The following is a 24584-nucleotide window of genomic DNA, read 5'->3' on the forward strand; positions in this document are numbered from 1 at the left end:
TCCCCCTGGTGACCCCCCCACCCCCCTTCCCCGTACCTTTGGTAGTTGGCCGGACAGACGGGAGCCAAACCCACCTGTCCGGCAGGCAGCCAACGAAGGAATGAGGCCAGATTGGCCCATCCATCCTAAAGCTCCGCCTACTGGTGGGGCCTAAGGCGCGTGGGCCAATCAGAATAGGCCCTGGAGCCTTAGGTCCCACCTGGGGGCGTGGCCTGAGGCACATGGTCGGGTTGGGCCCATGTGCCTCAGGCCGCGCCCCCAGGTGGGACCTAAGGCTCCAGGGCCTATTCTGATTGGCCCACGCGCCTTAGGCCCCACCAGTAGGCGGAGCTTTAGGATGGATGGGCCAATCCGGCCTCATTCCTTCGTTGGCTGCCTGCCGGACAGGCGGGTTTGGCTCCCGTCTGTCCGGCCAACTACCAAAGGTACGGGGAAGGGGGGGGGGGGGGTCGTGGGGGCCGCTAGGGGGATCGCGGGTCGGCGGGGGGGGCGGGCGGAGGTTCTTGGGGGGGGCGGTCGTCGGGGGGAGGGGGGTTTGCGTCGAGGGCAGGAGGGCCTAGGATCCCTCCTGCCCGTAATGTAGTGCGAGGTGGGGGTAGGGGGTCGCCGTGGCCAGGAGGGTTTGGGCTCCCTCCTGGCCCGATATTGTCGGGGAGTCGGCGGTCCTTCGGGGTGGGGGTGCGAGCGGTGGGGGTGCGAGCGTCCTTCCGGATGATGAATCGGGCGTCGGGCGGGGTGTGAAATATGTAAAAAAATTTTGTATACCGCGCTCAGGCATATAACGCGCGAAGGGTATGCGCGGTACGTAAAAACGCGTATAACGCGCGCGTTATATCCGTGAAAATACGGTAACATTTTCTCTGCGTACAGTGTGCTTTGTGTTTTTTTAATAATTTCATGGTTACCATTATGAATTAAGATATTGTGTACATGAAAAATGAATGGAAGAAATTAGGGGTATGATTGGGGCGGGGCTAGGGCAGGATTGGGGCGGGACTGACAATTAATAGATGTCCCATTTTGATGAAAAAAATAAATGGTCATGTTAGTTATGGGCAGGCATCAGGTGGGCTTAGACATGGATGTCCTGTTGGGATAACTGAAGCATTCCCAGGACTGTCCTAGACAAAACTTAGATGCAGGGAGTTATACCTGTTTTAGTTGCGTCCGAGTTTCACAAAGTTGCTCAAACTGACAAGAAGACCACTGGAGGGTTTAAGGCATGATCCTCCCCCCTTACTCCCCCAGTAGTCACAACCCCCTCCCACCACCCAAAGAGGGAAAAAAACCCCAATAGGCTTCCCATCAGCTGATCGTGGCAGGAGAATCCCCATCATCTGAGCTGGTTTCAGTGCAGTCCTGCCAGCTCAGCTGATCGTGGATTCCCCTGCCAGGATCAGCTGAATCGGTAGGGAGAAAAAAAATTATCTCTCCCTCCCTCACACCCACCGATCCCCTAAAACCCTCCCCCCCAAATCTCCCCTGACATCCACAGACCTCCCCCCCTCCAACATCTTGGGACTCCTGACATTTCCCCAAACCTCCAGACCCATCTCTCAACCCCCTGACATCCCTGGACATCATGATAAACAAACAATTTTGAGCCAATCAGGGCCTTAGGCCCCATCCACTGCATCCCAAGATGCATTGGGAGGGGGGAGGCCCATCATTCTGAACCTGTGGCCTTAAAGGCAGGAGGGAGTGGGCTTCCCTACTACCAATTTGTCAGTGGAAGGTATGGGAGTGTCAGGGGGTACAGAGATGTTGGGGTGGATGTCAGGGGACATCAGGGGTCCAGAGATATTGGAGGGATGCCAGGGGATGTTGCAGGGTCTGGAGATGTTGGGGGATGTCAAGGGGAGATGTTGGGGGATGTTAGGGAGGGGAGTGTCCGGAGATGTCGAGGGGAGGGAGTGTAGGGGATTGGTGGGTGTGAGGGAGAGAGAGAAATTTTTTTTTCTCCCTGTCGATCCAGCTGATCCTGGTAGGGGAATCCATGATCAATTGAGCCCACAGGACCTCACTGAAACTGGCTCAGATGATGGGGATTCCCCTGTCACGATCAGCTGATGGCCTTTTGGGTAAGTCTGAAAAACTTGCCTTTATGCGTTTTTATATTTGAGAATGGCCAAAAAAGATAGATGCACTAAAGACCAAAACATCTACTTAATGTCATTCTCAAAAATAAAAGATAGACATCTGGCTGTTTAGAGAATGGACATTTTCTCTATTGGATTTCTGGACGATTTTTCCAAAATATCCAAATTAGACTTAGATGTCCTATTGAAAATGCCCCTCCATGTACATATGGCAATGTGACATGGTTTGTACAGAACTAAAATAGAACCAAAATCAATATATGTATTCCGCATTTCAGAAGGGGAATTCACATATGAGATGAAAAAGATCAACATTAAGATTTATTGCTTTTCTTGGGTATGTATAGGTTTTATAAAAGTGCTTGTTTTGGGTAGAGCTTTATGGGAGGTATTAAGGGAGGTCTTTCTCCTCAAAACTGAGGATCAAGAAACACTGTGTCTTCTATACTTAATTAGGAGCATTTAGACATGTAGGTGTCCAAAATGGCAGACATACACATCTCTGTGCTGGCACATACATCTGTGTTCTGAAATACTCTTTTGGATGTTCAAGTTGCTGAGTCGGCTCTACTGATGTTTTAAACACTGACAAATATAAAATAGTTACTCCCGTAACCAATACATACATATATTTTAGAAAAGGCTCTATCAACAGATTTTATTCTAAAATACTACTGTAATTGGACACATTCAGAACTGGATGTGTCAATTCTATCTGAAATAGGGCTGTAGCTATACATAATATCATGTGCACTTGGTAGAGCTGCTGCCTCAGCATCTTGAGGTTGTGGGACTGAATCCCAGCTCTGCTCCTTGTGACCCTGGGCAAGCCACTTAATTCTCCATTGCCCCAGGAACAAAATAAGTACCTGTATATATATATATAAAACCCGCTTTGAATGGGTAACTACAAAAAGCAGTATACAAGTCCCATTCCCTTTCATGAACCAATACTGTGCCATTGTATAAGAACTCTGTGAACTGATTCTTTTCTATAATGAATAATCACTACAAACACAGAGAGATGTATAAATATTTCCATGTAACAGCTGGTATGTGAGAAAAGTTTAACCCTAAAATGTATTCAAATAAAATATAAACTGAATGGCTTGATTAATACAGAATGTTACTACTTGTACTTTTGAAATACTGTACAAATAATAGAACATATGGAATTTAATCACAAATAACTAGGATTTTTTTCTTCAAACCTTTAAAGAACATCAACTTTTACATGAGCATTTGCTGAAGGGCATTGCTCATATGCACATCTTTCTGAACTATATCAGGTAGAGTGAGAGCAGACATTAGTTTATTTCATTAGGAAAACTTCCTTCACCCTCTAGAAAATCTCAATGACATCAAGCTTTGCTACTCACAACACAGGAATAGGAATGCTGGAAGAGATTTATTTTCTTATATAACCTCAGATCTTATAACTTGTTGAAATGAAATATGAGGATGCTTCTCTTGTTGGATGGAACTAATGCACTTGATACCCTTGAGAAACAGCACTGCATGTACTGTTCATTAACATAAGAGAATAACAACATGAGTGATATGGTTGGTGGGGAATATGGGGTAGGTGCATAAGGGGGGGTGGGGCTGAAGGAGATTGAGCTCCCTGTCCCTGGAGTTGATTTGCTTGAGCGCAAGAAGTACATTGAAAATTATGTAATCACATTAGGATATTCATTTTCAGTCTTGCTTGACAGTGAGCACCTGGAGTCCCCTAGTTCTGGGGCCAACCACCCTGCGCCCATCCTGCAGCAAGTCTCTGTCATACACAGGAACTTGTTGCAGCTCAGGACACACAAGAAGATCCTTGTGCAAATAATGAGCCTGCTACAGACCCTGGTACAACAGTGCTGGCCCCTGACCTGAGGGATCTCCCTGCTGCAATAAGTATAGCGGCCGTGGTCGCCTGTCCCTTCTTGCTTAAGGTCTATAAAATACTGAGTGGAGTGGAAAGGGAAGGTGTGAATCGCTTGTTTACTTCTTACAAAAATACTAGGACTAGGAGAATTGTGATGAAGCTACTAAGTAGTAGATTTAAAACAAACCAGAGAAAATGTGTCTTCACTCAACATGTAATTAATCTATAGAATTTGTTTCCAGAGAAAGTTAGCTTTGTAGCATCGATAAGCACAAAAGTTGAGTGTTGAAGATAATAAGTCTTAGCCCTGAGGCAGCTGGCTGGACAGTATTTGGACGTTGCAAGTCTGTGAGGCAGTTTAATAGTATCTGCATGTTGCAAGTTTAGAAAGCGGTATTTTGTCCCCAGAAAGACAGATATTCTCAACCTCTTATGCATAATTCTTTCCAATGTACTGGGTTGAAAAGAACAACAAAAAGATACATTCCAGGGTGTTTTCATTTAGTGAGCAGATGCCAATTGTCAAAATTGATATATGATTTGACTTGCTATGCAGGCAGTGGGCAGATTTCAAGGTGTGCACTGAAACTAAGCTTCCCTATGAAGATAACAAAACGAACTCTGATCCAGCAAATGGAATGTGTGCTTCTCTACACGGAACCATACATTAAAACAATGACATCATAAATACAAGAGATTTGGTTGTTTTTTTTTAAGAGCACTGTGTTTATAGTGGTGCAGTTTAATTTCTAGAATCTAATTACTAGAGTCTAATTACTAGAATTTCAGTTATCTGGTTTTATGGTTAATTGAGAGTGTGTTAGGTTTAACACACTCTCAATTCTCCCTTCCCTCTCACCCTAAAGCACCAGCGCGGCAGTGGTCCTGAGCTGCAAAGTCCTGGTTTCAGGTTTATTTAAAATTTGATTATATCGCTTATAATACTTCTAAGCGATGTACACTTTAAAACGGGGTACATTATTATAAAATAAGAGTGCATATCAAACCAAACAAGGACCTCCCTCAAGCCCGGAAGTGGCAGAAGCAGGTGGTGGTCCTGAGCTGCAAACCCCCTCGCTCCCTCCCTCCCACTCTCTCTTCCTTATCTGAAGCGCAGTGGTCAGCAGGAGGCAGCCGCAAAACAGGTTGCTCACGACAATCCCTGGCAAGGCCTTTCCTCTGATGCTTCAGAAGTGTCTTGTCAGAGGAAAGGCCTTGCGGGGCTGGCCGTGAGCAGCCTGTTTTGAGGCTGCCTCCTGACTGCTGCATTTTGGGTAAATAAGACAGAGAGGGAAGGAGGGAGGGAGGAAGTTTGTGGCTCAGAACCACCAACTGCTTCTGCCACTTTGGTGCTTGAGGGAGGAAGGAGGGCTTTGCAGCTCAGGACCTCTGCCACACTGGTGCTTCGAGGTGAGAGGGAGGGGGGGGGGGTTGTAGCTGCTTGGGGCTTGAGAGAGGGAGGATTTACAGCTCAGGATGCTGCTACTGGTGCTTAGGGGACAATTTTTTTTTTTTTAACACTGGTGATTTTTTCGCCGGTTGTGTGAGAGTCCTGAGCTCTACTGTACATACAAAGTTAAACTTTATTTTAAATAGTCACAACCAAGGCAGTCAGAAATACACTTGGAGAAAGAAACAGGAGATTTCAACTTTGTGAAACCATAAGACATGGTGCCAGCGGTCGATTGTATCTTCAGAACCAAGGGATTACATCAAAATCCTTTCAGGTGAATACTGGAGCATTTTCCTGCTTTTATAAATGGTTTCAGGGACATAAATGGTCAAATATTAACTTTTCTTTCCTTTTTTAGAGTTGTGATTAACTCACAGTAGAGCATATTTTGATGCATAGTGAACAAAGTATTCTTGCAACCATATGCTAAAACAGTTTTAGAGTATAATACCTCAGAGTCCTAGAAAATGAGCTTGCTACTGAGTGTGTAGAAACCAATGCTCAGAGCACCAATTTTATATACTGTATAAGGTGGTTTCTACAAGTGAATAATTTAGCATGCCCAACAGGTAGCCTAAACAATAGCATAAGTTTATTCTATATTAACTCAATTCCCTGGAAACAGGAGCAGTAGGGTCAATTTTTAAAATGTGTATGAAGCTTGCAGGCCTGTGTGTTTGCAGTAGCAGTTCGTCAATGAATTTTCAAAGGGAAAGTAAACTTGGAGTTTCCTTATGAAATAGGGGCGTAAACTAGTGCAACAGGTACTTTAGCACCAGTAGGCAAATCCAAAGCTGTGCCATAAATTATATGCAAAACCTCCATGCATATTCTGTTAGATTCACCCCCACCTATGGCATGGGTAATTTTACTAGTGGAGGAGGAGAGCAATGCATTCAGTTCCTGATTTTACAGGGGTAGTTACAGAGTTACCCAGTTAAATTTTTCTTAAAATTGTGACTTGAATATGAAAAGTCACGGAACATATAAATTATAAATCATACCCTGAGATTTCAGTGTTCCCCTTTCATTCTAAATTTTACCCCCACCGCGTCAGTGCAGCGTCATCGCCCGGACTCCCCCTTAAAAGGGAGGGAGCCAACGGCACGCAGCCGTTCGGCGCGCGGTGAAGGCAAAGGCGTTCGTCTTAGCGAGAGCGCCTTAAGAAGGGCCTTAAGAAGGGCTGGGTCGCTACATCCAAGGACCCCAAGAAAGGAAGAAAGCAAGGTAAGGAAGTATACACATACAAGCAAAAAAAAAAAAAAAAGGCAAAGGGGCAGCAAACACAGAAGAAAAGGAAGGAGTAGGCCCAGGGGGGGATCACACACAAAGGGAAACAGCAGGCAAGGAAGGCACTGAAGAACAGAAGTAGGGGTAGAAGACAAAGTAGAGGTAGCACACACACATACAAACACAAAGAAAGCAACAAGCACAGCAGGACTAGGAAAGGCGGACTCAAGAGAGAACACAAAATACACGAGCAAAAGGAGAAGGCAGGCACAGAAGGCATACAAGAGGCAAACAACACACACGCAAAAGCAAAGGGAAGCAGAGGACGAAAAAGGTAAGGAAGAGCCAGGCACAGGAGTGAACATTCTAGCAAAGAGCACCAGGACTCCTAGAGGGCAGACAAGAATGGAAGCCTTGAGGCGGTCCAGAGGAGGGCGACGAAAATGATAGGAGGCTTGCGCCAGAAGACGTATGAGGAGAGACTGGAAGCCCTGAATATGTATACCCTAGAGGAAAGGAGAGACAGGGGAGATATGATTCAGACGTTCAAATACTTAAAGGGTATTAACGTAGAACAAAATCTTTTCCAGAGAAAGGAAAATGGTAAAACCAGAGGACATAATTTGAGGTTGAGGGGTGGTAGATTCAGGGGCAATGTTAGGAAATTCTACTTTACGGAGAGGGTGGTGGATGCCTGGAATGCGCTCCCGAGAGAGGTGGTGGAGAGTAAAACTGTGACTGAGTTCAAAGAAGCGTGGGATGAACACAGAAGATTTAGAATCAGAAAATAATATTAAAGATTGAACTAAGTCCAGTACTGGGCAGACTTGCACGGTCTGTGTCTGTATATGGCCGTTTGGGGGAGGATGGGCTGGAGAGGGCTTCAATGGCTGGGAGGGTGTAGATGGGCTGGAGTAGGTGTTAACAGAGATTTCGGCAGTTGGAACCCAAGCACAGTACCGGGTAAAGCTTTGGATTCTCGCCCAGAAATAGCTAAGAAGAAAAAAAAAAAAAAAATAATAATTTAAATTGAATCAGGTTGGGCAGACTGGATGGACCATTCGGGTCTTTATCTGCCGTCATCTACTATGTTACTATGTTACTATGTTACTATGAAGGAACCCAGAAGATGAGCTTCCCAGTGTACTGCATGGACTGCCACATGTATGACTACCTCCCCTCCGGGAGGCAGTCGTATGTGTGCGGACGATGTCAGGAACCGAAGAGCCTGAAGAGCGAAGTTAGTCGTCTGAAGCTCAGGATCCAGGAGCTGGAGGGACTCTACATCTCAGAAGACCCCTTCCAGACAGCCGAAGACCCCATGCAAGAGAGGTGCATCGAGGAACAAGTCAGGGAGCTCGAGAAGTTCATCGAAGATGTCTACAGGAGAGTGGAAGAACAGGAACATGAGAAGCGCAGAAACAAGGAAGACACACAGAGCGGTGGACAAGAAACATCTGACACCAAGGTAGAGGATACCCACGGAGGAACTTTGCTGAAGGAAAAGGCGAGACACTATCAGTGCCTAGAGTGAGAAGAAACGAAGAACACCAAGGACACAGACCTGCGACTGCAACGGAGGCTGAAAAAAGGGAAATCTGCAATCCTGGTGGGAGACTCAATCCTAAGGCAAGTAGACAGTCACATAGCAGGAGGGAGAGAGGATCAGCTAGTGACCTGTCTATCAGGGGTAAGAACGAAGGACATCGTCGACAAGTGAAAGAGGAAAAAGAGGTGGCTGATAGACTAAACAAGTTCTTCTCGTCGGTCTTTACAAAAGAAGACCCATCCAATGTGCCGGAATCGGAAAAAATCTTCAAGGGGGATCAAGAGGGAAAATTATCATGCATGGAGGTTAGCCTCGAAGACGTTCTCAGGCAGATAGATTCTCTGGGCCCAGACAGGATCCACCTGAGAATACTGAAAGAGCTCAGAGACGAATTAGCGGAGTTAGTGCGGCATATTTGCAACCTATCTTTGAGAACTGGGGTAATCTTGGAGGACTGGAGGATAGCAAATGTTACACCGATCTTCAAAAAAGGATCGAGAGGCGACCCGGGGAACTACAGACTGGTGAGCTTAACCTCAGTTCCGGGGAAGATGGCTGAATCACTGATCAGGGAAGGTATCAATGAGCATATAGAAAGAAATAATCTGATGGGAACAAGCCAGGTTTCTGTAAAGGACGATCATGCCAAACGAATCTACTGCATTTCTTTGAGGGGATAAGCAAACAATTGGACCAAGATGACCCCATAGACATCGTATATCTGGATTTCTAAAAAGCCTTCGACAAGGTTCCCCATGAGCGCCTATTGAAGAAACTGTGGAGCCATGGGGTGGAAGGGGACATGCACAGATGGATCAAAAATTGGCTGGCGGACAGGAAGCAGAGGGTAGGAGTAAAGGGACACTACTCTGACTGGAAAGGGGTCATGAGTGGTGTCCCGCAGGGGTCAGTGCTGGGACCGCTGCTGTTCAATATATTTATTAATGATCTGGAAACGGGGACGAAGTGCAAAGTTATCAAGTTCGCGGACGACACAAAGCTCTCCAGCAGGGTCAGAACTGTTGAGGAATGCAAAGAACTGCAGAGCGACCTGAACAAACTGAGTGAGTGGGCAAAAAGATGGCAGATGAGCTTCAATGTGGAGAAATGTAAGGTCTTGCACATGTACAGCTATACGATGGGAGGGAGGGTACTGGGGGAAGGCAACCTAGAAAAAGACCTGGGGGTATTGGTGATAAAACAATGAAGCCGGCGGCACAATGTGCAGCGGCCTCAAAGAAAGCGAACAGAATGTTGGGCATTATCAAAAAAGGTATCACTACCAGAATGAAGGAAGTTATCCTGCCACTGTTTCGAGCAATGGTGCGCCCACATCTGAAGTACTGTGTCCAATACTGGTCGCCGTAGCTTAAGAAGGACATGGTGATACTCGAGAAGGTCCAGAGGAGAGCAACAAGGATGATAAAGAGCATGGAGAACCTTTCATATGCTGAAAGGTTGGACAAACTGGGGCTCTTTACCCTGGAAAAGCGGAGACTGAGAGGGAAAATGATAGAAACTTATAAAATCATGAAAGGCATAGAGAAGGTGAAGAGGGACAGATTCTTTAGACTAGCGGGGACAACAAAAACAAGAGGTCATTCAGAAAAACTGAGAGATTCAAAACGAATGCAAGGAAGTTCTTCTTCACTCAGCGGGTGGTGGACACCTGGAACGCGCTTCCAGGAGAGGTGATAGGACAGAGTACAATATTGGGGTTCAAAAAGGGACTGGATGACTTCCTGGAAGCGAAGGGGATTGCAGGGTACAGATAGAGGGTTACTTACAGGACATTAGACGAATAGGGTATGAACGTTTTAGGTTAGAAGCACTTACAGGCCATGGACCTGGGGGGCCGCCGCGGGAGTGGACTGCCGGGCACGATGGACCCCTGGTCTGACCCGGCAGGGGCAATGCTTATGTTCTTATTTTTATGGTCAAGGGGAAAAAATGGAATATCAAATAATGTTGAGTTAGATGGGGATGAATCAAACGAGGATAGTATAAAACTAGGAAAATCAAACTGGTCAACTTTTCAACTGCTTACGTTGACAAAACTAGAGAAAACTTTGAGTAAAATGCATGTTACTTTTTGTGAGATAGATCTCATCCCGTCATAATGGCTATCGTGCTGTAGACATGGGCTATCGGCTTTGGCTTTAAATATGATACATAACAGTTTAAATAAGGGTGAGGTCCCAGTATGCTGGAAAAAGGCAGTTATTAAATCTATTTTGAAGAACAAAGATCTAGATATATTTAATCCAGCTAGTTATAGGCCAGTTTCAAATCTTTGCTTTTTAGCAAAACTGACAGAGCGGATAGTTTTAGAGCAATTGGTCTCTTATATCGAGTCAACAAAGGTTCTAAATCCAAGACAGGCAGGATTTTGAAGTATATACAGTACTGAGACAGTTTTAGCAGGTTTCCTTAGTGAAGTTCACTCTATCTTGGATCACGGGAACTTCGCTATGGTAATATCTTTAGATCTGAGCTCAACATTTGATCTAGTTGACCATGAACTTCTGTTGGAATTTGTTCCTTGAGATAGGAGTGGTTTGGGATTAATTTGCAGCCTTTCTCTGGGATCGTAGTTACGGATGGGTCAACATTCAGAGATAGATTATTGGACTGTGGGGTACCAAAAGGCTCAACCCTTTCACCTATTCTGGTTAATATATTTTTGAGTCCTCTTGCAAGACGAATTCAGGAATTATACAGTACATATATCTATGCAGATGATATTTTGTTAGTATTTGATTTATCCCCTTCAACATTGGATTTGAGCCCTCTTTTGGATGGTTTGGATAGGACAGAAGAATGGTTGGGGGAACACTGACTAGTATTGAATATGTCAAAAAAAGTAGCATGTTGTATTTCCGGTGACAAGGTAACACCACAACTAGATCTTTCACTACACCAGCAGCATATAGAGACAGTAGATAGTTTTAAGTATTTGGGAATTATAATTGACCGTCATTTGAATTTTGAGAAGCAGGTTTCATCTACAGTTGCAAAAGGATTTGGGGCATTAAGACAGCTTAGAGGTATTTGAGATTTCCTGGATGAGAAATCGTTACATACTTTAATCCATGCTTTCTTCTATTTAAATTGGATTATGGCAACTTGGTATATGCGGGAATAACAGTTGGGCAACTGAAATGTTTACAAACAGTACAAAATGCGGCAATTCAGCTGTTAGGTCGCGCACACATCTATGATCATGTAATTCCATTATATCTGAAATTCCATTGTTTACCAATGATATTTAGAATTAAATTTAAAATCCTGATGCTGGCACACAGGGCATTATTTGAGCTACAACCATTATACCTCTCTAATCTAGTGTTATTTTACATATCTAATTTTTAGATTGAATCAGGTTGGGCAGACTGGATGGTCCATTTGGGTCTTTATCTGCCGTCATCTACTATGTTACTATGGGCTCCTTTTACTAAGGTGTGCTAGTGTTTTTAGTGCACGCAGGAAATTACTGCGACAATGTAGCGCACGCTATTCCGTGCGTTAAAGCCCTAGTAAAAGGAGCCCTATGTTAGTTGCTCATTGAGATCTTTAAATGAGAATAGAGTAGCTGTTCCCCATATTTCAAAGGCTCACCTTGCCTCAGCATTTTTCTACTTAGTTCCAATATTGTGGAACAATTTACCAGTAGAGATAAGGAAGGAAGAATCATTTCAAAATTTTAAGAGACATCTAAAAGCACATTTTTTTCAAATGGCTCTCCCAAATTGAATAATGGAATGGGGACCACAATCTGCATTAATTTGTATTAATTTGTACTGATTCGTGTTGATCTGGATTTATTTATTTCATATAACAGTTTTAGTGGATATGTTTTAGAAATGTTAATTTCTTTGATGCTTTCAAGCTCTGCCAGTGAAGGATCTGTGAAGTGTGCTGTGCCGGGAGTTGTATTAAGACCTGCACTAAAATATGACTGTTTGCTATCAGGCCGCTTCAGAGACTTTTCTATCTCTTAAATTTGTTTTATTTTATTTTTAATTTTTTATCTTCTTTCATTATTTCTATTTCTTTGATTTTTGATCTTGAAAATGTATTATATGTTATTACTTATTTTTAGTTTATCAGGTACTTTAGCTAGATTGTGAGCCTTCGGGACAGATAGGGAAGTTTTTCTCAAGTACCTAATTTCATTTTAGTTTGACACATTGTAAACCGCTTAAGTCAGTAAAATGCAGGTGTGGTATATCAAATCTTAAATAAACATAAACACTGGAAAAGAGAAAAGTATTCAATTTCTGGGAAAGGATTTTTCTGAGTTTATTCACTTGCCATTTCCTTAGCAAAAAGAGTATGTGAAGACCTTGAAAAAGTGCTTAGTGGATCTCAATAAAGTAAATGCAACCACAAACCATTAGTAAGAAAATTTGTGATTCATTTTGTTTTAATCAGGTCATCTTCACTTCTCATCTGTATCTCTCTATTGATAGGTCATGATACTGCAGGCGTGAATGCTGGTTTCAGAAGAGTACGAAAATTGTTTCAAGCACTGAGGAAATTGTGAAAGATTAAAATGTTCATCTTCAAATAAAAGTTACTTTGAAGCAAGCTATTTAAGAAAGTTATTGTGAACTGATGACTCTGGCAAACCTGCCAAATTCAATTGAGCCAGACAACAGAAGCAGCAGGGTGACCTGGCTCATGTAAATATCTTTGTTTAGTCTTCTCTTTTTTCTGTTTGAAGAAAACTCGACCTAATGCATTTTCCTCATAATATATCTTAACACCTAAATGTAAACGCCATATGTATGTAAGTGCCAGCTGGGTGCTAAGCGGTATTCAACAAGCATGGAGGGGCATAATCAAAACATACGTCTAAGTCCAATTTGGGCATATAGCACAAGACGCCCAAAGTTGGCAGTGGAAAAATGCCCATTTTTGAAAATTGTCTTTCTGGACATTCAGGCTATTATTGTTCTTTATACCACATTTTTGACCAAAATTTAATCCAAGTCTCAAATGCCCAGAACAAGACCATTTGGACATAGGAGGGGCCAATCTTGCCACCCAGATATGGCAACAGCGCTGCTGTGAACTTCACAAAAAGGGTGCCAGATAAATATCTCACCAGAACTCCTTTAAAGATTAAGATGAGCCCCCCAAAAATCCATTATACCCACCTGTCTACAACCCCAATAGCCCTTATGGTTGCAGGCAGCACCTATATGGTAGTAGAGTAGGGTTGGGGGGGGGTTTCACCATAAATGTAGTGGTTAGACTGGCTTATGGGCCTGGGTTCTCCTCTCTATGGTTCACTAGCCCATCCCCCAGACTATTTAAGACACCTGTGTGCAGCTCTACTAGGCTTTCCTATACCAGGTGCTGATGTTCTGGAGACAGGTATGTACTTTTTTATTCTGATCTTTGAGGGAGTGTGAGGGGATCAGTGAACACTGGGAGAGTGTGTGTGGGTCTTTACTTTGTCTATGCAGTGGTTATCTAGTCACTTTGGATACCTTTTTTGCACTTATACCTGTTTTCACATTGTCTAACTCACAACGTTTAAGTTTCATCCAGGATGCCTTGTCATTTCTTCCATTCTCTTTCTCTGCCATACCCACATATTTCACAGAATGTGTCCCTTTCTCTCTGCAAAAATGTCTTCATCAAAGCTCTCTACCAGCAGGTGGAGATAGAGAACTGAATTGCAGGTACACCTCTTAGATGGAAAACCTTCTTGCCATTTAGTATCGCTAAAATACAGGTCATCCAAGTACCGATAAGCAAATCGACTTTCTGGACGTGTCAAGGGACTTTTTATGCCTCCGAATGCCGCTGTGCGCCCAGAACTGAAAGGGGCATATCTGCCTCACTCGACCGAGACTCCCCTATGTCCAAATTATGCAGATCCTACAAATCCCCATCCACCATGGTATACTGCCGCCGTGGTTTCCATCTTGCATCTTTGAGCACTCTGAGCCCTAAACCCAGCTGTCCCGAGGTGGTCCATTAAAAGGCAATCGTCCTGGAAACACATCCAGGATGGAACCGCAGCGGATCTGCACATAAGAAAAGCCTGATGCATCAATAACACACTCTGGGGAAAACACTATTGCCAAAGAACCAGTGTGTAGAAGCGCCGGATCCGGTGAGCCCAGCTCCATAGACACTCTGCTTGCATCCATATCTGCTCCTAATTACTGTCCATGACCCGACGAACCTGAAGCCCGCTGAATTCAGAACAAACGAAACTGCCTCTGGCGCACAGGAAACCACACTGCCCCCGCCACCATATTGGATTTCATGAGGGCACCATCCGAGCAGCCCGCCATGCAGAGGCCCAATGGCGAACACCGCTTTCCACAGCACAAACACCACTTAATACCCTCTTTGGCCATGACCACACAAATAAAAAGCGCACATGAAAAATGCACACCATACTCATAGAACTCACGTGCTGAACACCCGTGCACAATATAAAAAGAATATATACTCACAGTTTGCAGGGACAGTAGTTGTAGTGTGAAAGAGAAAGATAGTGCAAAACACTACTCCTAAATGGTCTCTTTTTTTTTAACCAACTGGGAAAGAAGAAAAAATACAGAGACCATAGAACCCTCAAACATCGGAGGGGGGGAAGGTAGGAGCCTGGGGGGGGGGCAATGTATAACCCCCAAAGCTGGCACCGCTCAGCCAGACACCCCTTCACTAACTGAAGTAACAGTAGTGAAATCCAATTTTCAGTAAATTTGACTAATTTCCAGTCAGTAAAGCCAGGAGCCCAAAGACTGGATAGAACCTAGGATTTTTATGGTAGGATTGATTGGGAAGTTGCTGCCATTCAGAGTGATTGAAGAGTTGGCATCCCGTCAAACAAAACCATCAACTTTTCAATCACTCTGAACGGCAACAACTTCCCAATCAATCTTACCATAAAAATCCTAGGTGTCACCATCGACCAACATCTCACCCTTGACGCTCACATCAACATCTTAATCAACAAATGCTGCCGCCTACTATGGAAACTACGCACTCTAAAACCCTACTTTGACTTCGCAGCGTTCAGACTGTTGGTTCAATCTCTACTTCTAGGCTCTCTGGACTACTGCAATATAATTTACCTAAAGACTAAGGGCGATCCAAAACATGGCGATAAGGCTGATTTTCGGCCTGAAAAAATCCGACCACATCTCCCCATATCTAAAAAAAACTGCACTGGCTACCAGTCGAAGCAAGAATTATATTCAAATTTGGTCAGAATTTATAGCCACTTTGTTGTGCAGTCAAAGAGGAAACAAATGCAGAATTTATTGCCACTTTGTTGTGCAGTCAAAGAGGAAACAAAGTCAAAGTTTTGTTACTCTATATTGCAAATACTGATTCATGGCTATGTAGGACTTACCTAGAGGATGCTTGAGAAGAGCCATCACTAGTAATGGATGATTATGTAGAAAGTAAGTCTTCAGTGGCAGCTTATGCTAAAACAAACAAAAAGGCTCTTTATTTAAATATTTTGTTTTCCAAGGCATTACTTGGTTCTGTCTAGATGTGGAGCTTACCTATCATCCCTTTAATTTTGACCCACTCTAACTCAGGTTCACTCCACATTCAACAAAGCTATAACAATCTAGTTAAAATGAATTAATAAGCTTTTTCTGACAGTAAATTAAGCACCTCAGAGACAGGCGTCTAATAAGTGTGAGCTAAATCCTAATTAATTAAACAGTAATCAGCAACCAAATGAAGGTACATTTTTCTATGACATTTAAATCATTCAAGAGCAGAGAACAGCAGTTCCTGGTGAGATATGTTAGGTTCTGATCTGAGAAAAGCAGGATATTTAGTCTAAATAAAACCTCCCAATTTTACTATGATCAATCAGGCAATTCTTTCAGCTCAAGAAAAATCTTCTGGGCTCCAAAAAAAGTCATTCAGATATATTCCACAATAAATATCACATTTAGATCATGAAAAGTGTCATTCTTCTAGCACATCTCAATGGGGTCTAAAGTGTGTTGAGTTTTCTTGCAGACTTTTGTTGGTTATGTGTCAGTTTTCATGAACGGACCACCACAGATGTTAGTTATAACAATCAGTTTCTCTTGCATTATTTGACACTTGAAAAGTCTGGCTGCTTGTATAGCCTTCCCCATATGCATTATTTCAATCACACTCCTGGATCCAACTAACTCTTCTGTACAAGAAAACCAGGTTTGTGCTCAATTTACAAGTGCATTGCTGTAAGCTTTCCAAGTACCACTTGAGAGACTAGTTATGAAAACTGTAAATTCAAACCATTAAAACTCTTATGTTGAACTGTAGAAAACTAAACTGTACCAACCTCACATGATCCTTGATTACTTTATAAACTAAACAATGAGAAATCAGGCATTAAGGAGATGCATCACCATATCAAGCTATCAAAAATCTTGTTAAAGTATATAATTGCAAATGTGAGTGAGAGAGAGAGGAAATACCAGATGGAAGGAGTAGGTGAGAGGGTGAGAGAGAGAGAGAGAGAGAGAGAGAGAGAGGGGATATGCTGGATGGAAGGGATGGGTGAGAGAGAGAGGATATGCTGGATGAAGGGATGGGTGAGAGAGATGATATTACATTACATTAGTGACTTCTATTCCACCAGTACCTTGCAGTTCTAGGCGGATTACAAAAGAAGATAACTGGACATTTCCATGAAATTATAATTTTGGGTGCTGTTTACATGATTGAGGCTTTGAAGGGAAAATTACAAGAGTGGTAGAGCCTTTGAAGGGAAATTTACAAGAGAGGGGATAGACATAGGGAGGTGTTATGATATCTAGATAAATTTTTTGAATTATGAAAGGGATGGGTGAGAGAGGATATGCTAGATGGAAGGGATGAGTGAGAGAGAGGATATGCTGGATGGAAGGGATGGGTGAGAGAGGATATGTTGGATGGAAGGGATGGGTGAGAGAGAGAGAGGAAATGCTGGATGGAAGGGATGGGTGACAGAGAGAGAAAGAGAGAGAGGTAATTCTGGATGGTAGGGATGGGAGAGAGAAAGAGGAAATACAGGACAGAAGGGATGGGAGAAAGAGAGAGAAAGGATGGATGGAAGGGATGGATGAGAGAGAAAGAAAGGTAATGCTGGATGGAAGGGATGGGTGAGAGAGAGTTAATGCTGAATGGAAGGGATGGGGAGAGAGAGAGAGAGATGCTGGATGGAAGGGATGGGGAGAGAGAGAGAGATGCTGGATGGAAGGAAAGTATGAGAGAGAGAGAGATGCTGGACAAAAGGGTTGAGTGAAAGGGAGAGAGAGGAAATGTTGGATGGAAGAGATGGGTGAGAGAGAGAGATAATGCTGGATGGAAGGGATGGGTGGGGGAGAGAGAGAAAGAGAGAGAGGTAATGCTGGGTGGAATAGATGGGAGAGAGAGAAAATGCTGGATGGAAGGGATGGGTGAGCGAGAAAAGAGAGAGACAAAATGTTGGATGGAAGGGGTGGGTGAGAGAAAGAAAATGCTGGTTTGAATTGAGAGAGAGAAAATGCTGGATGGAAGGGATGGGTGAGAGAGACAGAAAGAAAGAGAGAGAGGGGGAGGTAATGCTGGACGGAAGGGATGGGTGAGAGAGAGAAAGATGCTGGACAGAAGGGATGGGTGAGAGAGAGAAAGAGGAAATGCTGGATGGAAGGGATGGATGGGTGAGAGAGGTAATGCTGGATGGAAGGGATGGGAGAGAGAGAGAGATGCTGGATGGAAGGGTGAGAGAGAGAAAGAGAGAGAGGAAATGCTGGATGGAAGGATGGGTAAGAGAGAGATAGGAAATGTTGGATGAAAGGGATAGGTGAGAGAGAAAAATAGAGAGAGAGGTAATGCTGGATGGAAGGGATAGGTGAGAGAGAGAAATAGAGAGAGAGGTAATGCTGGATGGAAGGGATAGGTGAGAGAGAGAAATAGAGAGAGAGGTAATGCTGGATGGAAGGGATAGGTGAGAGAGAGAGAGAGGTAATGCTGGCTGGAAGGGATGGGAGAGAGAGAGAAGTAATGCTGGATGGAAGAGTTGGGTGAGAGGGAGAGATGATATGCTGGACAGAAGGGATGGGTGAGAGAGGTAATGCAGGATAGAAGGGATGGGTGAGAGAGAGAGGTAATGCAGGATAAAAGGGACAGGAGAGAGAGAGAGATGCTGGACAGAAGGGATGATGTGAGAGAGCGAGGAAATGCTGGAAGGAAGGGATGGGTGAAAGAGAGAGGAAATGCTGGAAAGAAGGGATGGGTGAGAGAGAGAGGAAATGCTGGACAGAAGGGATGGGTGAGAGAAAAAGAAAGAGAGAGAGGTAATGCTAGATGGAAGAGATGGGTGAGAGAGAGAGAAAGAGGAAATGCTGGACAGAAGAGATAGGTGAAAGAAAAAATGCTGGATGGAAGTTGAGGGTGAGAGAGAGTGAGGGAGGGAGGAAATATTCCTTCCATCTAGTATTTCTCTCACTTGCTCACCTACCCGTTGTATCCAGCATTTCCTTTCATCCACCCCTTTCATGCAGCATTTTCTGTCTCTCTCGTTCAACCACCATTTTCTCCCTCACTTTCTCTCACCCACAACTTCCATCCAGCATTTCCTCTGTCTCTGGAGGGAACAGGTGAGAGAAAGGCAAGTCATTTTATGGTTGCCAGCAACCACAAGATTTTTGGTACAGTGCTGCTGAATATCACTGTTCACATTGCCAATAGAAAAGGGAGTCCTGGGTTGACTTGGAACCAACTGCTAATGTATTGTACCTGAATACAGCTGCATGCAAAAGTCTCAAATAAGCAGCCCTTAATGCTGTTTTGAAGCTTCAGTATGTCATTCTGCAACATCATACAGTAGATAACAACAAAACAAAGAGAACAGTTCCACTATGAGGATATTTGAATACAGAAGAACAAACAGGGTGAACACCAAAAAAAAAGAGACCCCGAAAAAGAGGATCCCACAAGATGGAAATATGCATATGTAAAAGTTTATTGAAAGTTCAGCCTGTAAGCAATGATGCTCTCAAATCAAAAAAACAAGAAATATTCCAACAGATAAAAATAGGAATTCAACACGATGCCATTTTTTCAGCAGGAATGCCTGTGACAGGAATCAACAATATCTAAAGGAATTTAACATGCCAGCCCAAGCAAATGTTAATAAATAATATCAATGGATTATATTACAAAGGTATCTGATGTGAAACCTCAAACAAGTGACAATCAATATAAATCATAAAGATGTTGTCTGCGTGAATTTCACAAAGTAGTATTGACAGTAAATGCCACACATGTTCAGTGCTGTCTTGGGTCTTGCAATCCACTGGATTCTAGAAAATCACACTATCCCTCTGTTTTAGAAGTATTTCCATTAACTTATCCACCATTGAGGTCTGACCAACCAGTTTGTAGTTCCCAACCTCCTTCTTACTTTCGCTTTTGTGTGTATTCAAGTATTCTGAAGTAGCCACATGGGGACACTAATATAAGTTGTTCATTCCTTGTACAAAATCAGATGATAGCCATGATCTACCCTCCCACTTAAAGTGCAATTCTATACCTAGACACAAACATTTAATCACGCATTATGGACCAAATTCTATATATGGCACTGAAAAACTGAACTTAGTGCTATTCTATAAACCACACCTCGAGTTAGGTGCAGTTTATAGAATATGCATCGCGTCTATTCCCACAATTAAATTTAGAAACAGCCATTTATGCCAACCAAGACCTGGTGTAAATACCCACCCTCACCTAACTTAGGTGCAGATAGAGCGTATTCTATAACAGTGCGTACCTATGACATACCCATGCCCCTCCCTTGGCTACATTCCCTTTTGAGATCTGCATGGTAGAATTTACGCTTACAACTTTATAGAATATTCTTAGCAAGTTGTATGCATAAATTGAATTAGTGCTGATAACTGCTTGTTAAAAGGCAATTATTGGCACTGACTGGCATGTTGACCAATTAATTGTGCATGCAAATTGGCAAGGGGGCTGATTCTGTATATGGCGCCAGTCTCAGCGGTCGCTTAACAAGTGGCTGAAAATAGCACACCAGCATCCTATACAGAATCGCATTGTTTTTAAAAACATGCCACCTTACCCCCAACCCCCCCTTCCCGATTCTCTAACCGGCACTCATGTCACTGGCGCTGGTTACAGAATCGCGCCTGCCTGATTGAGGGAACCCTTGCCCTCAGCTGATCGCAGCAAGGGAATCCCTCAATCAGCTGAGCCGTGGCTTTGGGGAGGCCTGCTGGCTCAGATGATCAGGATTCCATTGCCGTGATCAGCTCAGCCGACCGCGTCTACTTTAACATTTGAAATGTAGGCGTAGTATTCTAAATATTTATGCACATACCCTCAGATTCTATATATGGCAACTAAAGTTGCATGCACAAATCTGTGCACATTGGGGCTGATTCTATAAATAAGCATCCTGATTATAGGCAGCCAATCGAGATGCACGTTTAAAAAAAATAAAATAAAATTCCCCAAGGCAGGATGCCTACACTGTAGGCGTCTGTCGTGGCCCTAGTGAGATGCCTAGGGCCGCTTAAGCTCGCCCAAGGCCACTTCCTTTCGAAACCATGCCCATGCCCAGCATTGGGCGAGCTTAAGTGTCCCTACACATCTCCCTATCCCCGCGACAAACGCCTGCAGTATAAGCATCCTGCTTTGGGGATTTTTTTTTTTTTAAATATGCATCCTGATTGGCTGCCTATAATCAGGATGCCTATTTATAGAATCAGCCCCAATGTGCACGATTTGTGCATGCAACTTTAGTTGCCATATATAGAATCTGAGGGTATGTGCATAAAGATTTAGAATACTAGCTCACAAAGGGGTATACACGAGGGAAGAACAAGGGCAGGGCTCCCACTTAGGTGCAAAACTTACAGAATACTGTAAGGCAGGCCATATTTAAGTCTCTTTACTCACACCACATGTACAGATGAACTGAGTGCGAGAACTGAATATTTTTGGCATGACATCGAGTAGGCACCTCAGTTCCATTAACGGATAGGCTCTTACCAAGCAACCTTGGAGCATCTACCGTATTTTCGCGGATATAACGCGCACCATTGTAAAACGCGCACAGGGGTATAGCGCGCAGAAATCACGATGATATGTACAAAAACTTTTCTATACCGCGCTCAGGCATATAACGCGCATGCTGCCCGACTCTCCTCTGGCCACCCCGACTCTCCTTTCGCTCTCCCCGACTCTCCTCTGGCCACCCCGACTCTCCTTTCGCCCTCCCCGACTCTCATCTGGTTGCCCCGACTCACCCTGACTTTCGGTGCACTGCCCCGACTCTCCTCTGTTTGCCCCGACTCACCGTTCACCCGCCCTGACTTTCGGTGCACTGCCCCGCCTCTCCGTGCCTGTCCCCCTTGAAGTCCTGTCCCCCCTTGAAGGTCTGCCTGTCCCCCTTGAAGATCTGCCTGTCCCCCCTTGAAGTCCTGTCCCCATCCTGAAAGCCTGATGCCCCCCCTCGACGTCCGATTCTTCTCCCCCCTCGGCAGGACCACTCGCACCCCCACCCCGAAGGACCGCCGACTCCCCGACAATATTGGGCCAGGAGGGAGCCCAAATCCTCCTGGCCACGGCGACCCCCTAACCCCACCCCGCACTACATTACGGGCAGGAGGGATCCCAGGCCCTCCTGCCCTCGACGCAAACCCCCCTCCCTCCAACGACCGCCCCCCCCCAAGAACCTCCGACCGACCCGCGACCCCCCTGGCCGACCCCCCCACCCCCCTTCCCCGTACCTTTGGAAGTTGGCCGGACAGACGGGAGCCAAACCCGCCTGTCCGGCAGGCAGCCAACGAAGGAATGAGGCCGGATTGGCCCATCCGTCCTAAAGCTCCGCCTACTGGTGGGGCCTAAGGCGCGTGGGCCAATCAGAATAGGCCCTGGAGCCTTAGGTCCCACCTGGGGGCGCGGCCTGAGACACATGGTCGGGTTTGGCCCATGTGCCTCAGGCCGCGCCCCCAGGTGGGACCTAAGGCTCCAGGGCCTATTCTGATTGGCCCACGCGCCTTAGGCCCCACCAGTAGGCGGAGCTTTAGGACGGATGGGCCAATCCGGCCTCATTCCTTCGTTGGCTGCCTGCCGGACAGGCGGGTTTGGCTCCCGTCTGTCCGGCCAACTTCCAAAGGTACGGGGAAGGGGGGTGGGGGGGTCGGCCAGGGGGGTCGCGGGTCGGTCGGAGGTTCTTGGGGGGGGCGGTCGTTGGAGGGAGGGGGGTTTCCGTCGAGGGCAGGAGGGCCTGGGATCCCTCCTGCCCGTAATGTAGTGCGGGGTGGGGTTAGGGGGTCGCCGTGGCCAGGAGGGTTTGGGCTCCCTTCTGGCCCAACTACACAAAGTACGGGGAAGGCGGGTGGGGGTGTCGTGGGGGTCGGCCAGGGGGGTCGCGGGTCGGCTGGGGGACGGGCGGAGGTTCTTGTGGGGGGGTGCGGTCGTTGGGGGGAGGGGGTTTGCGTCGAGGGCAGGAGGGCCTGGGATCCCTCCTGCCCGTAATGTAGTGCGGGGTGGGGTTAGGGGGTCGCCGTGGCCAGGAGGGTTTGGGCTCCCTCCTGGCCCGATATTGTTGGGGAGTCGGCGGTCCTTCGGGGTGAGGGTGCGAGTGGTCCTGCCGGGGGGGGGGATGTATCGGACGTCGGGGAGTCGGCCGGGCAAGAGGGCTTGGGCTCCCTCTTGCTCCGATCGTGGATGCGGGTGCGGGTGGGAGCGCGTGCGAGCGGTCGTTCGGGGTGGGGGTGCGAGCGGTCCTGCTGGGGGGGTGAATCGGGCGTCGGGCGGGGTGGGAACTATGTTTAAAAACTTTTGTATACCGCGCTCAGGCATATAACGCGCGAGGGGTATGCGCGGTACGTAAAATCACGTATAACGCGCGCGTTATATCCGCGAAAATACGGTAAATGGAGACACCCAGTTACAGAATTACCCCTTTATTGCATGTGTTTAATGTCTGATCTAGTTACATGACAGCTAGTATGAGAAGCTTTAATGAATGGCCCTTCAAAGGCTGATTTGGAACAAGATTAAAAGAAAGTTGGGTTTAAATAACCTATCTTTGTAATTATGCTTTATTTTCTTACATTAACACAGGCTCTCCTTTAAAAAGGATGCACTTCTTTTCCACCCACAGTTCTACTAACCTGACTGTTATGCTCCTGGTGTGCTTGAACAAAACACTGCGTAAACACTTGGATAATGGTCAAAACCTTTGAACTTCCATTGGTTTCCAGAAGTGCATTCCTGAACAAAAGACAAGTTTTAAGTGTGACAAGCTGGATTATCAAGTTACCAATCAAGCTACTTTTAATTAAAGGGAGGCAGTGCATTTTTCTGTATAGCCTCCAGCTATAATCTGACCTTAGAATAGTATTGTGGAAGCTGTAGAAACAGTTTCCTTCTAAAGCAAGATACCTCTTTCCACCTTCTATAAATGGAGCAGGGAACACAAAATGTTTGTTTGTAAAGGCATTTTGTTCTACAAGAATTTGGCTTTAATAACGTTTACTTAACTGAGGATACAGAATGGGTGAGGGAGAAAACAGCAGAGGGAGGGGAGGAAACGACAGAATGAGAAGGAAGGGATGAACAAATGAGAAGAATGGGAGAAAGAAATATATAATGACAAAAATATAATGACATTTTCAAGTCACAAAAATATGGTAATGTATATACTTAAATATAAGATGAGATTTTGGGGGCAAAAAATGGCCCAAAAATGGGAGTCTCGTTTTATATTCGGGTCAGCCAGGCCTGGTGGGCTGGGACAGGAGGGATCCCTTCCGTCCCCTGTTCCAGCCAACTCCAACAATTTTTTTTACCTCCTCCCATGTACTTTTTTGAATCCCTGGTGGTCCAGCGGTGTACTGGGCAGGAGCGAGCTTTCCGTGCTCCTGCCCCATGCTGAGGCTCTCTGATGGCTGCTGCAAGCTCTTGCAATCCAACGGTGTACCAGGCAGGAATGAGCTTTTTGTGCTCCTGCCTGGTGCTGAGCCACTTGCTGAATGGCTGCCACCAGTTCTCACAGGACTCGTGAACACTGGCGGCAGCCATTCAAGAAGTGGCTCAGGGCTGGGCAGGAGCGTAAAACATTCACTCATGCCAGGTACACTGCTGGGCTGCGAGAACTCGAGGCAGCCATTTAGGGAGGGGCTCAGCATGGGGCAGGAGTGCAGAAAGCTCGCTCCTGCCCGGTACACCGCTGGAACACAAGGAATTCAAAAAGGTGTTGGGAGGGGGAAGAGGGAGGGAGGTATAAAAATTGTCAGATTTGGCCAGGACAGGAGACGGGAGGAATCCTCCTGTCCTGGCTACCACTAGACCACCAGGTCATACGGCAGGCTTGGTGGAAGCCTGCAAGACATC

At 45.3% G+C, this 24584-nt stretch overlaps 1 protein-coding gene across 5 annotated transcripts in view; it reads right to left on the reverse strand.

Annotated features, from left to right (window-relative positions):
- Window positions 1-24584, reverse strand: part of FANCC (FA complementation group C) — a 344396-nt gene that overhangs the window by 64519 nt on the left and 255293 nt on the right. For all 5 annotated transcript variants that reach the window (XM_033928093.1, XM_033928084.1, XM_033928101.1 and 2 more), the window contains 2 exons: window positions 23363-23462; window positions 15592-15667 (listed from right to left, as the gene is read on the reverse strand). In XM_033928093.1, the coding sequence (XP_033783984.1) occupies window positions 15592-15667; window positions 23363-23462 (176 nt within the window). The remainder of the gene's footprint in view (window positions 1-15591; window positions 15668-23362; window positions 23463-24584) is intronic.

The sequence above is a fragment of the Geotrypetes seraphini genome, chromosome 1, assembly GCF_902459505.1.
Source record: "Geotrypetes seraphini chromosome 1, aGeoSer1.1, whole genome shotgun sequence".
Lineage (NCBI taxonomy): Eukaryota > Metazoa > Chordata > Amphibia > Gymnophiona > Dermophiidae > Geotrypetes > Geotrypetes seraphini.